At 42.2% G+C, this 16474-nt stretch overlaps 1 protein-coding gene across 4 annotated transcripts in view; it reads left to right on the top strand.

Annotated features, from left to right (window-relative positions):
• Positions 1–16474, top strand: part of garre1 (granule associated Rac and RHOG effector 1) — a 30328-nt gene that overhangs the window by 6331 nt on the left and 7523 nt on the right. For 3 of the 4 annotated variants that reach the window (XM_077519673.1, XM_077519669.1, XM_077519672.1), the window contains exons 2-10: positions 3790–4995; positions 9673–9885; positions 10691–10831; positions 10966–11061; positions 11182–11343; positions 11434–11592; positions 13414–13511; positions 14152–14277; positions 15439–15943. In XM_077519673.1, the coding sequence (XP_077375799.1) occupies positions 4504–4995; positions 9673–9885; positions 10691–10831; positions 10966–11061; positions 11182–11343; positions 11434–11592; positions 13414–13511; positions 14152–14277; positions 15439–15943 (1992 nt within the window). In that variant the 5' untranslated portion in view covers positions 3790–4503. Of the gene's footprint in view, positions 1–1735; positions 2495–3789; positions 4996–9672; positions 9886–10690; positions 10832–10965; positions 11062–11181; positions 11344–11433; positions 11593–13413; positions 13512–14151; positions 14278–15438; positions 15944–16474 lie in introns of those variants that run through there. The other variant, XM_077519671.1, reaches the window with a different exon arrangement.

The following is a 16474-nucleotide window of genomic DNA, read 5'->3' as shown; positions in this document are numbered from 1 at the left end:
AGACTTCATGAGCGAGCCCGGCCTTGTGACGGCAGCGTTGCCGCGGCCGCCGCTGCAGATGGATAAGGAGCTGTCAGCATGTGTCGCAGCTGCCACATCCGGCCCCTATTAAACTACCTGATGGCCATGCAAGTGTCGATTCAGAAGTAGCTGCGACAGAAACCGCTGCTGCAGAAACTTCAAGAATGGGCTTTGTCACAGGGAGGGTGGGCCGAGTGTGAGTGGATAAAAACGAAAGGCAAATGACTCAACAAACCAATGTGAGGGTGTGTAGTGTACATCTTCTCAGGAGTGTTTACTAGGCACACATCATGTAAGTGCAAAGATGTGAAGATGTGTGTCAAAAATAAATGTGTTTTTGTAAAAAAAAAAAAAAAACGTGAATCCAGGCACAGTGACAGCTAAATCATACGTCAACACAATAGCATACTTTGGCTATTACATTTTTGTCTCTGGCGACAGGCAGGTTGCTCCAGGAAATTTAAACCCCTTCCCATAACAGCTGACACGAGCGCAGGGCTAGAGCTAACATTAGTCCCCGAGGGCCCCCCTGCAGTGGGGGTGGCTCGGGATCCTGGATCCCGAAGTGGACGCATCATCACATGTGTTTTTGTTTGGGTGTGATCTCCAATGCAGTGGGGGCCTGCAAGAGGATGGTAGTAGTGGAGATACTCTCGGAAATAACCATGCCCTCTTGAGACTACTAGGAAAATTAGTTTCTGCCAAGTAGTACAGGGTAGTTTTGCTTCGGAACACCAAATCTGTCAAATGTAAAGCTTAAGACTATGGGTGTATTTCATGAACCGCCAATGATATCTTGCCAAATATCCATAAAGGAGATCTAGAGTAGATAATAACCTAATTCTAAGGCCTGCCTTGTTGCTAGGGCAACATTAGCATTTCAGAGTCCGCTGACTACTGTCTACCTGGTTTGTTTGTCAGTTGGCCACAGTTATGCCACAAATGGAAAAATAAGACTTAATAAACACTGTAAGATTTGTATGAAAATGTATTATTTATCTGAAACTTCAGCCTTATAACTGTGAGCCACTGTATTTAACAGACAGTTTCATGTTTGAACAGTTTGAAATAAAATATTAAGGCTTAATGTTCCATTAGTAGTATAACATTTTTCCATGCTTAAGGTGTGAACTCTAACCATAAGTAAGACGTTTTGTTGAATATTTTTCCATCAAAAATGGATATTTAAAAATCGATTCACACACACAAAAAAAATAAATAAATAAAAAAGGCAATGATGATAAGATGTTGAATCGGTAAGACTACCGAATGAACAATTCTGAGCTCTTAAAAAAAAAAAACGATTTTTTTTTTAATTGAACACCCCTAGTTGCAAAGTAAGGAAAAGTTAAGTGCAACTGACTTGCTGGCGTCCCGTGTGAAAGTGGATGATGGTGTGTGATGAGCCTCCAGGTAGCTGAGGTCAGGTTTCCTGTTTGCCTTGCTCAGGCTAATGCTGAATAAAAAGTGTGTCAACCTGCAAACACAGAAGGCCACCTGGCAGCTTCCCTGTGGCGCTAATCTCTTTTGAGACTCACAGGTCAGCCCAGTTTACCCTTGATAGATCTTCTCCATGGGGGTTAACGCGGTTAGCATGTGCTGTAGTCTAGCTTGCAAAATGCTCATAATCCTCAAAGGAAAAGTCAAAATGTAAATGAGAAATTGTTGAGAAGCTAACCTAATGGTGATTAGGCTTTGGGTTTTTATCCATTTTTTCCACAGGAAATAATGCAAATTGAATTTATTCACCACATTAGAAAGCCTTCAATTGATTCCTTAATTGGTATTTTAGCATTCTTAACTGTAATACATGTGCAAAGACAAATGTACAAGTGTTTAAAGTAAAACTACTTCCCCCTTGGTAGACACTTGACGAACAGGTAATGGAGAGGTAACAAATTATTTATCCATTAGCAGCATACCATTTACATTCTCTCCCTGTTGAAAAAATGCTGCGCTGAACAGCCAGACAAATTCCAACTTCTTGCCAACACTTGCCTTCAAAGTAAGCTCCATATTCTGTTCCATGGTTGTTATTGCAGGTAGGTAGCATAGTAGACTAGCATCTTGAGACATGTTTCGAATTTGCGTGATTTCTGCATGTGTGTAGGTTTTTGCTTGGTTGTCAGAATTGTCCATAGGTGTCTTACTGCATTGAAGTCAGCTGGGACAGGCCCCAGAATAGGGAAATAGAAATGGATACTTAGATGTTTATTATCGCGCTTTTTCCACTTTGCCCTCACAGCCACCTTAACAAAAAGAAAAAACTAAATTTCCACAGAATTGGTCACATATGTCATCTTGCCGTATGTTGTGGTACAGCTGAATTGCTTTTTCTGTTTCAGGAAGCGCAATGAGCGTCACTTTTGTCCCTTTGCGCTGAGGTCACCAGTTTCCCTGTGCTCTCGCTTTCCACTCACACGGCAACAGACGAGGGCTGTTCGCTGTTTGGGAAAGGAAGCGGGGTCTGAAGGTCGGCAGAATGTTGTCGGGATGCAGTGTGTGTGTGTGTGTGTGTGCGTGTGTGTTAGAAGGCGGTGCGGTGACGGCATCGTGTTTTGCCCGCTCTCTTCTTCAAGTTACAACCTATCCCAAAACACAGACACTTCCGGTGTTGTGATACCAGATAGCAACGTCTATTCCACAGACTGATAAGTGACGGAAAGTATAAACCCAGCAAATATGTGTGCGATATGATTGGTGGGCAACTAATTATTTTAATAATCAATTCATCTATTCAGTATTCGTTTTCACTTTAATCGATGAATCAGATAATAAATCAGTCATAGGGCACAACAAGCATTCACATTCATATTGACACCTATGGACAGAGTGTTCAATGAAAACAACATGTATATTGGGAATGTGGGAGAAGAAATCCAACACAAGCACTAGATTCAAACCCAGAACCTCTCAAATTTAAAAAATCTTGTGGAAAGAAGTGAACTGTTTTCTCCTACTACTTGTAATGGCCAGCTATCCAAATACCTTTATCCATGTAGTCCACTTTGGTTGCTTTGTTAGATTTCAGGTACTAATATCGTTACTTTTTGACCAATTGATAAAAATAATTAATATTGAATATATGACTGTGTCAGACAGTTTGGGTTGTTTTTGTACAAAAAAAATGTGGATATGGCAGTGATGTCATCTGTCAGCAGAATTCTGGTTCCTTTCAGATATCCCCGCTACCAAATGTCTACACCAGCGCACAAATGAATAAATTCAGTCCAGTGGCAAGACCCGGTTGCATCTGTCTGTTGAATGACGCGATTGTGATTTGGACAATGTTTTTCTGTCTCTCGCAAAACAATGGCCTCTTCTCTTGCAAGAACTGATCGACACTCTGACGTGGTCATTGTCTTGAACAGTACAAGTCACAGCTGCCGCCGAGCAACTAAACTACACTAACTACAGTTAGCCGTTAGCTGTCACAATGTCATTGAGTAATGTGTTTTTTTTTTGTCTTTGGCCGCTGAGAACAAAGCATTTTTTTCTTACGTTGTCTCATTGTAGCTGGTGCGTTCAAGGTGATGCTTTTTGCAGATTTGAAGTGGAGAACTAGCTAATTGTTTTTTGTGTGGTTGAAAGTTTTGTTCCTCTCTGACTGGTTCATCCAACAAAATTGTAACGTCCACTCAAAGCAATTAATGTTGGCCTTGTGTTTTTAAGTGGGAAAAGTCAGCTCAGGTTATTCTGGGCCATAAATGAAGCGCATCCTTCCTCTTTTGCATTGCTAACCTTCTTGTCTCTTTTCCTTTCCCTTAGGAAATGACCTAGAGGCCTTACAGATACATTTGTGGTCTTGTCGCTGTAATCTGCATCCGCGGGCAAGTCCCACCTACCTCAGCCGGCACACGGACGGGCAAAGCAGGAAGCCCGTCTGGTGGGGGTGGTGGACATACGGAGCCAAGTGGCGCATTTAAAGAGGCGCACCTTGAGACGGACCGGATCCGCCTCATCATCACAGTCCGGAATCGGGTTGCATGTTTTGATTTTCTTTTTTTGGTTTCTTTTTTAAACATTTTGTAACCTCCATGCTGTTGACCAGTGTTTTGTTGGCTTCAATCTGATTATTTTCTATTTTCATCAGTGAAGGGTTTCTATATGTACAAAAGCTACAGACTTTATGAAGAATATTTTTTTTCCCCCTCTTCTGAAGGAAGGCTCATGCACTTTAAACCTTGGCTCTAGGACCAGTTTTTGAAGCTGAACCAGAATCTTGGAGACATGTCTCTTTATATGCAGCTGGCCTGCATGTAAACACTTCACATTGGCTCCTGGCCCTCTCTGCTCGCCACTCCTACCTTTGGATTCCCCCAAGGCGCACTGAGATGAGCCTCCGGCAGGCAGAATCCCTCAGTGGTCTTTTTACGTGACCTGGACTGTCGCGTGTGGTCGAGAGGTCATTTTTTCATTTTTGGAGTGGGGAAAAGCGAAGCAGAAACAGAAAAAGGATCTTCCGGTGCTGGTGCACCACCTATGTATTGTTGCAGCGTGCAACAAAGTAAAATGGACTACAAGCGTCGCTTTTTGCTCGGCGGGTCCAAGCAGAAAGTCCAACAGCACCAGCAGTACCAGATGCCTGAGTTGAGCCGGACCCTTAGCGCCTCATTGTCCTCCTCTTGCTCGGCCTCCTCGCCCATGGGCCTAACGGGCGGCTGCCACCCGCCCTCCGCCTCTCCCACCACCGCGGTGGCTGACATCCAGCAGGGCATCTCCAAATACTTGGACGCCCTCAACGTGTTCTGCCGGGCCAGCGCCTTCCTCACCGACCTGTTCAGCAGCGTGTTCAGGAACTCTCACTACTCCAAAGCAGCTATGCAACTGAAGGACGTGCAGGAACACGTCATGGAGGCGGCCAGCCGGCTGACAGCGGCCATTAAGCCGGAGATCGCCAAGATGCTGATGGAGCTGAGCGCCGGGGCCGCCAACTTCAAAGATCAGAACGACTTCAACCTGCAAGATGTTGAGGTAGGTCGTGGAACTTCACCAGAATTTCTAATAGCAGTATGACATTACTTTTATGTCTGTGTTATTTTGGTCAGAGCAGTGTTTTGTTTTTCTTTCTCGTATGCTAGTAGCATATAGTGATAGCCAGGCATAATTCATTGATTCAATGGCATGGTTGGTAATGGAGTTAATACTGTGATGCCACTATTGGAGGTCATTTTTGCTGAGTGAAAACGTCTCTATTCCAATTATTAACGCAACTACAACACTTAACTTGTTGAGCACCTGTGTTCTGTTACCTAGAACCAAGAGAACCACAAGCTATGTTTTGAAGCTTGGTCATCACCGTTCCTTTTTAGCCCTTCTAGCCTTATTGCTAATATGCAGTTATGTCTGTGTGCCCTCCAGTCCGATGGCCGACTTGATGAATCAGTGTTTTCCAGCTGAAGTTCCCCACCCTATGTTAGCATAGTGTGAGAACCTGAGGGTGACGTGTGAAAAACGTGTGGCATTCTACATGATCTTCATACTCACCACTGAATGTATTTAACTTCCTGTGTCGACAAGGCAGCCATTTGCTCGAACACACATGCATATTTTGAGAAAAAGTTACACCTGCTTATTGAGAGGACCAAAGTACAGTGGTACCTTGATTTACTAGGGTACCAATTTACAAGATCTACAGATCTGATTGACATCTACAATTGGACGACATTTTAATTCCCCCCCCCCCGAACAATTCTGATCTGTGGGAACTGTGGTCAGGTTGCTGTCGGAGAGCACCTCTACCGTGGATGTGGCTTTGTTGGCCAAAACAGGAAACGTGTGTGCACGTTGGTGAAAACATGACTCTATGTGGTCCCCAAATATGCGCGCATGAATATTAGAGGAAGCGTGAGTCTTCATTTTGACCGCACGCCTTGGCAGTCTGGTCGCATGCATAGGGGTGCGTTTGTTGAACCAGGGAAGCAAACTCGTGATACGTATTTTACAAAACACTGATCTCATTAGGATGAGGTTTTACATGGGAGGTAGCCCTAGGAAGACTTTTGGTGCAGAACATGGTCTCAGAGGAAAACAAAATGCCAATCTATTAGCTGCCAAAATACGAAGTCTTGGTACAAAAGGTATTTGTGACTGAAGAGGATTTTTTTTCTTTTTTTCCTGCCTGTCTGAGAGGAGAAGAATGCAGTCTGGCAGCAGTTTGTTCTATGAACTCTTCAAAAAGGAAAACGGGGCAAATACAATAGTGAGTTGAGGGAGTTGTGGTATGTGACTGAGGCTTTACTCCATTTTTTTTTTCTCTGGCTGCGCTCATCTCATTTTATTTCCTTCACCCGTCTACATTTCAGATCAATAAGGAAAACATTTTTTCCACCCAAATCTTAGCTTGATTCTGCAGCTAAATAAGCACCATTAAAGTCGCTACATATTTTCTATTAAGGATTTATTGATGTAAAACTATAAGTCTGACGATATATTACAATTTATGTCAAGTGGCAACACAGACCTTTGTGGATTGAGCTTTACACCGGAAACCTATATTGATACTCTTGTGCTACTATTAGCTACAGAGTTAACAATGGCATCCAATTAACAATTTAATCCACTTGTGTGAACAATGACATCTATGAATGGGCTATTTGGTTACGCACTATATTCCACAAAACGTCAGATCGTCTTTGACACTTGCACGTGGAACCTGTTTGCAACATGAAGACTCAACACAGAGACTATTAACATGCTTTTGATATTGCTGTTTTGGTTATTTCTAGTATGTGTGAGCAATAGTGTCTATAAATCAAGTAGTACCTTTTTTTATTTACCTGGTATGCATCATGATTTCAGTTCAAGCTGCTCAACCATCTGTCCCATTCACAAGTAATGCAGCATTATAGGTCCACCTATTGTCACATGTACGGAACTTTAACTGCCAGAATCCTTTGACACAACCCGTTTGCGGATGTGCGTCCAGATGACGTCGATCAAAGCTCACTACATGGCAACCTCCTTTACAAAAGAATGCGCTCAGTAATTATGAGAGCCACTGACACAATTTGCCACTCAAGTGTCATCACATCAGATAATAAATGGAATCACAGACACTTAGTTAAACTTCGTGGATTTAATTAATTAACATTTTATTCATTAACATTCTTTTAACTGGCGTTCAAGTCTCAAAATATAAAACAAAAAAATATGCCTGAAAAGATTTTGCTCAACTTTGGATTGGAAGGTTGTCTTGCAAGTCTTTCATTTTGTCTCTCATGTACAACTCCACGAGACATTTCTATATGCCATTAAAGACAACTTTTTAATCTAAGTCTCATTAAAACAACAACTAGTTGATGAAAGTCATTATTCAAGTAGTGAAAACCGAGTTCCTTAAAGATGAGCTATTGGTAGAAAATAGCTACGGTAACCCACCAGATTTTAATCTTTGGCACTGCGTTCAAAGTAGCCATCTGGTTACGATTTCAAAGTCTAACCCCCTTAAGGAGATCTAGATTTTCATGCATCACAGCCCTCCACAGCAGCAATACTGCAGGTGTTCTCAGACAAATAGAATGACACATGTTGATAGCTTCATGATTCACCTTATTTGGGCTAAAGGGGCCCATTATCATTTTTTTCTTCTTCATATTTTCCATGACTGTGGGATCCCGCACAGCCAATCTCATGTGTTCTCCATTATCTGGAACTGCGGCCATGTATTCTTTTTTTTCTCCACTTTGTTGCTGTGCATGACTTTGTAACATTTGCTTGTCTTCCTGTCAAGCTGTTGTTCAAATGATGACATATGCTTGCTCTGGTTGTATGGAATGAGTCCAAATTTCATTGGCAGGCCATGTGTCTTGTTCGCTGGTCTGTTCTCTGTCTGTCTACATTGCATGCTTTATTCCCACTGAGTTCTTATGGGTTTTATGTCATCACTAGATGTCGAAACTTCTGCATCTTTCAAGGATCACAATTCCCCAGTTGTTAACTGAGATGTGTCATGGCTGCATAGATAGAGATACAAAAAAAATGCATGAATTGGATATCTTTAGATTGTAATTGGGCCTATTTCAAATGTGATACTAATCAGATATCTGCCAATGCGAGTGCAATGTAATGCACAGATAGGACCATATTCCCTATCTAGGCCATCCATCATTTTGAAACTGAAAACTACTTCTTGAATACTAATGTAATGCGAAGGGCTTCCAGTTGATAAAAATAACAAATATCCTCAAATTACCTATTGGGTTAGGGTTAGTGATATCTCACAATTATTAGGAAATATAAATACTGTATCAAGATGCAACACTATAAATCTCAGCAAGTGTTTACATTTTCAACTTCAACATTCCTAGGAACTAAAAATGTCTTCACCAGTGAGCTATTTTTATTTAGAACAGGCCCACGGGCTACTCAATATGGTCCTTTGGGGCAGCCATGTTCCTGGTGGCACCATGTTGGTAACCCCTGACGTATTGACATCCACGTCTGCTCAAACTACACAAATTAAAAAAAAAAAAAAAATAGAAAGAGAAATCCAAGACATTTCAATATGGTCGAAATATGCCACAATAGTGTGTCTATTAAAAGAGAAAATGGCTGCCAATGTAGTAATGTGCAGGCATCCTCGTACATCCCCGTACAGTATTTTCCCTTAAAATTACATAAGTTAATGTCAATTTTCTGGGGTCTTTTTTTTCAACCAAATGAAAAATGCAGTGACCCAGGTTTGGAACACAGGTCAATAAAGGTCATACTTTGCCTCCCACTGGTCGTGTAATGACCTTGTAAGCTGCCAGAAAATAACGCAGTTTAAAATAAGCCTACCATAAACTCCCGAAAAGATGCTTTGGCTGGCTAAATTGCAAACGTTTGGTGCTGTATAGAAAAGTGCCATTCAAGTTTTTCTGCCTCAACATTTGATTTGGGTGTCTAAATCCGACGCGAACATGTGATAAAGCTTTTATTTATATAGCGCTGACTCAACAAACATGTTTTACAAGCTTGACCACACCGGGTCTATGGTTTACCTTTCTGTCCCGATTCCTACTGTTAACCTCCACGCAATCCATGCATACATATCGGTTTCGTGACATAAATAATGTGGAATGCATTACATCGTAATGTAATGACCACAGGCTGTTGAGTAAACATGCACCTGTCTTGACTACGGTGAGATATTTCCAGCAGGGATCTGAAAAAGAAATGGTGGTAAACTGGAGGGTGTCCTGTTTCTTGTGTTCTGTGAGTAGGACGACAAAATAAACTTCAAGTGGTGACTGCACTGTCACCAAATACAAACAACCTCCTATGTAAACTGTGTTCACACTTGTATAGTTTGGTAGTCTGGCCCACTCTAAATTCATTACGGTTCACTTAGCGGTCACTCTGGGATTTTTACATAATCTGATTGGACTACGTATTGTGCGATGAAATTTTCCAAACATAAATGTTGTTTGCTAGGATGTTGCCTGATGAAAATGTCTTTTAAAAATTATGTTCTGCTCTTTACTGCTAAATATTTGGGAGTTCCCTTCCACTTTTGTTGTTTTCCCATGGTGAACTTCAAGCTTCTTCTAATAGTAGCTTGTTTGAAAAACATCCTTGACTTTGCCTTTCAAAGACAACACAATTCTTAACGTTCTAATGTAAAACTCAAGCTGGCTGCTAAACGAATATTCTTGTCTTCCCTTCCAGGTCCTGGGTCGGTGCTTCTTGATGGTGATGCAGGTCCACTTCCAGTTCCTTTCGCAGACCCTGCAGAAGGTCCAACCCGTGGCCCAGTCCTGTCTGGCCGAGGCTCTGGCGCAGGCCCAAGAGCGCTCAGCCAGCGTTCGGGCCCAATGCGCCGAGCTGGGGCCGCTCACAGAGCTTGAGGAAGCCTCCCGCTCGTGGAAAGCTGCAGCTGAGGTATGACACGATGAAGGCCATATTAAGAATAACTAGAATGGACCAGTTGTTCTCAAACTGCCAGACCACCTAGTGAGCTAAAGCTTGGGGTTCTGCCAAAATAATTTATTATAAATTATGTGGTACTATTTAACCTGAGTTTAGCTATTGGCCAGTTAAAAGCACTGATATGATTGCGACAATATCGCATCAATCTCCTAACCCTGCATTAATACATATCTCAGTAATAAATTACCTTTTTTTTTTCAAGTACTTTATTGTTTTTGTTTTTTAAAATAAGGGCCTTTTCTCGAATAATAAAAAATGCTATTGAATTGATGTTAGGATTGTTCTTAAAAATTAATTTCCCTGTAAATAGTTTGAGAACCCTTTGTGTCTATCACAATTCCTGACTGTGACCATGCAAGGGAGAGAGAGAGAGAGAGAGAGGCCCATTGTAATAGGAGCTCAACTGTCCTCCAGCTAATCAGTCCCTCCGGTCCATTTTCTGCCTTGTTTGCATACAATGAAGCAGAGAGGTTTGCTGTGCTTTGGTTTGTAGAGTGTCTGGGGGGCAGCTGGGATCGATATGTGTAGAATATCTTCTGGCTTTGTTTAGGATGGCCAGAACTCACTCACTGAAGTTACCCCATTTTAAAAAGTTGGACTCCTAAATTGTAGTTTCTCGGGAATATCTGTCAAAAAAAAATTGCAAAATACATTGCAAACATTGCAAAATCGCCTGATGAAAACAGATTTGTTGTTATACTTTTGGACTGCTGCGGGAATAAAAAAAAACATCTTAAGAATGTTGCTGCACCCTCAGGCCATGTCGAGGCTGCGGGAGAGGGGTCGTGACGGCTGCCTGGCAGGCCTCCAGGTCCAGCAGCTCTTCTGTTCGCACAACACCAACATCCCAGAGCACCAGCTGAAGGAGCTCAACATGAACATTGACAGCGCTTTACAGGTAAATATTTGGACGCCCTCTTGATTGGGTTTTCTTAGCGTTAAAATAGGTTGCGGCTGATGGAATTGTCCATCTATCATCCATCCTTTGTTGTTGATGCAGATGCACTGACTTCAGTGTCTCTCTGGCCACAGGTGTACAAGGCAGCACTGGAGAGCCTGGGCCACAGTGAGTACGCGCTGAAGGCCGGCTTCCATCTCAATCCCAAATGCGTGGAGGCAGCCTTGCAGGTGGGCCGTATCTCCCAAACACCATTTTGAATGATGGGCGATTTATTATTATTTTTTTACAACACATGACGCGCTCCTTTTTTATTTTATTTTTTATTTTTTATTTTTATTTTTTTTAAGGGCTGTTGCGGCGAGGCAGAGGCCCAACAGGCTGGTCGGATGCAAACCACCTCCCAGCCCATCCAGTGCGAGCTGCCCACCATCCCCGTGCAGATCGGCTCGCATTTCCTCAAGGGCGTATCCTTCAACGAGTCTGCGGCGGAGAACCTAAAACTGAAGATGGTATGGCCACTTTTCATACCGTCACACGGAAATTCGTCTTTTAGATGAAGATACATGTGTGTGCGTGTGCGTGGGTGTGTGTCCTCTCAGCAAACCATGCTGCAGCTCATTAAGGAGGCGCTGGGCCAAAACGGGGTGACCCCCAGGGACGATTCCCCTGTCACCGAAGTGCTCAACCAAGTGTGTCCATCCAGCTGGAGGGGAGCTTGCAAGACGGCCGTCCAGCTGTTGTTTGCTCAGGCTGGTCTGGTGAGTACAGTCTTCCCCCCGCTGTTTCACGTTTGACTTTGACTTTGGGTTGCAAGTGGGCGGGGCCTGTTTCGATAAGTGAAAGCTAATATGTGCTTTTGTGACCTTTTTGTTAAAAGCAAAGCCAACCCAAAAATGTTCTTTACAATAATATGCCTCACTAGTCTAAACCCGGTATTCTGATTAATATTACGTTTGAGGAATATAAATTCCACCTGTTTTTATCCAACTTCGGGGGCGGCTATTTTGTCACTTGCTGTCAATTTATGACTTCACAGTTAACTCAGGGCTCAGGTAACAACTGATGTCATTTTCAGTCAACATGTAGCAAAATGGCTGCCGTCTGAGATGGATTAAAAACAGGTGGATTTTGCTGCTAAATTCATATTCCACAAACACAATATTAATCAGGATGCCATGCATAGATTAGTGGGGGCGTTATACAGCGTATTATAAAGTAATTCTGAGTTAACTTCCCCTTTAATGGTTTTATTTTAGCAGCAGTTTTACCTTATAATGGATGAGATCCATTTTCTGTTTTCATCCCAAGTTCTGTATTTTGAATAAGCCTAGGTCACCCAGGTTGTTTTGAGGTATCCGAACGTTGTAAGCCAACACTGGTGAGAGAAAAGTGGAAGCAACGTTCCCGTTTACATCTGGATGAAGGATGGACTCGCCTGGGATGGCCCCTCCAGCAACCCCTCCCCCCTCCCTTCCCAGAGAGGGTGTCATCTTTGCAGAGTAACACCAGCGTGTTTACGCTTATGCAGAGTTTATTTCCTCGGTGTGGTCTGGAGTGTTTCCCATGCCCGCTCGCTGTAAAACAATCTGACTGATGACGACAGATAGGCCCTTCTCTTCTTATCAACCCACAAATCTTTCAAAACACGCGACTACTAGTCACTGTCAGACTGCAATCGTACACCAGCGCCTAAAAAGAACCGTTTGTTTCACCTTATCTCTTCCTCAGTGCTGTTCTCTCTTCTCATGTGTGAGGTTTTTAATTCCCCAACAACAATGGAGTGACTTCCTGCAGTGCAGGAAATAGACATCGCATGTCCCCTTCCTCCTTTTGGCCCAGCTGCAAAGTTCTCGAGGAGCCAAGGCCTTTCAAAGAACTTGGTTTTTGTCATGGGGCGCCTGAAGGGACGCCCCCACAAACTCCCTCCTTCTCCTTTCTTGGTGGTGATATGAAAGACCGAAAGTAGATGAAGGATGTTGTTTTAGATTTATTGAAATGGAACACACTTGGAATACTTACAGTGCATCTGGAAAGTTTTCACAACACTTGACCAACTTACTTATTCCAGAATAGAAGAAATTATTGCATTATTTAAATGAAAGTCAACCCTCAAATTTTTTTTTTGACAATAATATGTTCTATGCAACCCCACTTGTCTAAATATGGTATACAGGTTAATATAGCGTTAGTGGAATATGAGTTAAGCAGCAAAATCCAGCCCTTTTTAGCTATCTCAGAAGGCGGCAATTTTGCCAATTGCTCTCGACTGAAGATGACGTCAATGTTGCTCAGGTCTCAGGTAATAACCAATCACAGTGCAACTTCAGAAAACAGGTGAGCTCTGATTGGTTGTTGGGTCAACAGCAAGTGCCAAAATGGCTGCCCCCTGAGATGGATAAACTGGCTGGATTTTGCTTCACAACTCGTATTCAAAGAATATAATATTAATCAGAATATCATGTTTAGACTAGTGAGGTCACATATGACATATTATTGTCAAGAAATGTTTAAGGTTGACTGACACTTTAAACATTATATATATCAGACACTAACAGTAGTATGTGTGTGTTTCCTCTCAGGTGGTGGTCGACACGGCTCAGATCGAGAACAAGGAGTTGTATGCGCCTCACATCACCCTTGAAGGATCCCGGCTGGTGGTCCAGGTTCCTTCCACGTGGTGAGGCCACACTACCCCAAGTTGCACATATTAAAACGAAAAAAGGAGACATGTAAACAAAAATGGACAAATGTCAAGAAAGGGCTTGATGTTTGATTTCCGTGTACTGTAAACGAACAAAAAAAGCAGGATGTGACTGACATTCAATGAGACGCCACTTTGTGATTTATAGGGCATACTATTTGAACTAGAGGGAGTGGCGTGTTTGGTTTCCAGGTTTGGACAGCTGTAATGATTGGAAGCCTCCAAAACGCAAACATAGAAAACCAGTCTGAGCTCCCCACCAGTACCCTTGAAGCTCTTTCCATCTTCATTTTGAATATCAGCTCGTCATCTGGTGCCTCAGGTGGCCTGCCTGCACTGTCAAGCAGGACTTGCGAGTTTGAGAGTTAACTTCAGGTCATTCTGAGTGACAATTCACTAATTTATCACTGTGCTTTTAATGGTCTTTCGACGCTTCGGCTCCCAAGCGACTATTTAAAAAAAATACTCACAAGCCATTATCTCGCACACAAAAGAGAAAATTTCATCTTGCATTTCGAGGGGATTTGTGTGAAAAAAAAACCCATAGAACCAGTTGCATCTGAAAGGGTAATATTGACTTGAAAATGGCTGCGCGTGCTTGCTTGTTTGTTTTCAGGTGTCTGAAGGAGGACCCGGCAACCATGTCCTTGCTCCAGCGTAGCCTTGATCCGGAGAAGACGCTCGGCCTGGTGGATGTGCTCTATACAGCCGTGTTCGACATCAATAGATGGAAGGAGAGGAAGTGAGTTGTAGTTATTATTGTTTTGGAATTTTCCTTTTACGGTAGTTTTATTTCATTTTCAGTTTTGTTTTTTAAAATTTAGTTAGTTTTAGTTGTCAGGGTGATTCTGTTAGTTTGGATTAGTTTTATTTAGTTACAAAAATACTTAGTTTTAGTTTCAGTAATAGTTTTTTTTAATGTGTATTACTTGTGTGTGATATTTAATAAACACTAGTGTTGTTACGAGACTGTTTTTTGGTCCCCGATACCGATTCCGATACCCAGCTTTAAAGTATCGGCCGATACCGATACCTAAGGTTTTTTTCCCCTCAACATGAAAAAGCTGTCCTGCCATTGGTTCAGAGCATTCAAGGGCCAACAGGGTATCTTAGATTGGCATGCAGTGAACATGTCACATATCAATGAATGTCGTGCACGAGCAAGACACAATATGCTGCATCCAAAATCCTATATTAGTGTTGGAATTAATGGTATCGACATGTTATTTCTGAGTACTCACCGATACCGATACCACTGTTTTAATGCCGTATCGGTATCGGAAGAACACTAATAAACATCATGGTAAAATGAAACAAAGTAACACATTTCTTACCTAGTGTTGCATTTTGGTTGAGTTAAATGAGTTAAGCAGGCAAATTTGTCGCCTAGGAGTGACGTGACGTCATCTGAAGGTGCTTTCCTATTGGCTGCTGCTAGATGACATTACACCTGTGACACGTTCAAACATTTGAGTTTTTGTTTTTTGTGTTTTTGTTTTATTTCGCGAACAACATTGTTTGTTTTTTTAATTTGTTTTTTTTCGTTACTTTCCGTTTGTCTTGGTGGTCTTGAATAAAAACGTGTTGCTATTCTTTCTGATTGCTGAAGTAGTTGGAAATTCAAGACTTAGACTTAGACTTAGACTTGACTTTATTGATCCCTTTGGGATGGCTCCCTCTGGGAAATTTTACTGCACTTCAAAATGTGATGATATCTGTCTGGAGTAATGGGAGATGTTTCATTTTTATAACCTACAAGTATTATCAATTCTTCATGGATTTTTACAGTAGTACAGTAGTACTGTGATGTCTTTCTTATTTTACATGCACCATTGATTTTGTTTTGAATGTATATTTTGCAACGAACCAGGGTTGACTGTACTTGTTTCTGTCCCGTCCATAGAGAGCAATCCTTGCCAACTATCCAGATCCAGCTCCAGCGGGAGAGCTCGGACTTTGGCAGCCACGCAGATTTGCCGCCGGGCAGCAACTCCAAAGCTTCGAGCGGCCTCCCCAAGACCATCTCCAAGCTGACGTCCAAGTTCACCAAGAAGGTGTCGTCCAGCTCAAACAGCGGCGGCAGCTTCTCCATCCCCAGCACGCCCTCCCGCAGCGTGCCCACGGCCTCCGAGGACAGGGCCAAGATCTCGGCCCACGGCGAGAGTCGCCTCCACAGCTTGCTGCACATGGGCGAACCCCCGAACCCACTGGCGAACGGTCTGGCGTGCGACGAGCAGGGCATGAACCTCCCAACCGACCAGGAGATGCAGGACGTCATCGACTTTCTCTCAGGATTCAACATGGGCAAATCCCAGCAGGCTTCCCCGCTCATCAAGAGGAGGAACTCGGTGGCGTCCGCCAACCCCGCCGAGCTCAAACCCCCTGCCGGACCTTCGCCGACCTCCCCGGTAGGGCTGCTTTTTTATGGGAAAAATAATAATCACGATTATTTTGACAATAATTGAAATCGTGATTATTCAAACAATTATGTTTTGGTACAAAACAAGAAAATGTTTAAGCATTTAAAAATATTAAGACCAAAAAATAGGAACACTATAATTATGTAAATTCCTTTAGGACCAAACAGAATGTATATAATAATATATATTTATTTATGTTGGCAAAAACTTGACATTCGAGTGCAGTTTGTGCACTGTGCATTAGGACGATAATTTATTTTTTGGTAGAAAACAAGAAAATGTTTACACATTTAAAAAATATTAAGACCAATTTTAAAAAAAAATCAAATACTATAATTATGTAATTTCCGTTTGGACCAAACTGAATTTATGATAATATATAGTTATAATATTTATTTATGTTGGCAAAAACTTGAAGTTGGAGTGCAACATGTACACTTAATTTTTTTGGTACAAAACAGGAAAATGTTTTAATGTAAAATAAAAATATATTAATAAAAAATACAATTCCTTGAAACA

Source organism: Festucalex cinctus, chromosome 4, assembly GCF_051991245.1.
Source record: "Festucalex cinctus isolate MCC-2025b chromosome 4, RoL_Fcin_1.0, whole genome shotgun sequence".
NCBI lineage: Eukaryota > Metazoa > Chordata > Actinopteri > Syngnathiformes > Syngnathidae > Festucalex > Festucalex cinctus.
Note: the sequence above shows the minus strand (reverse complement) of the source record. Positions and strands in the feature narration are given on the sequence as shown.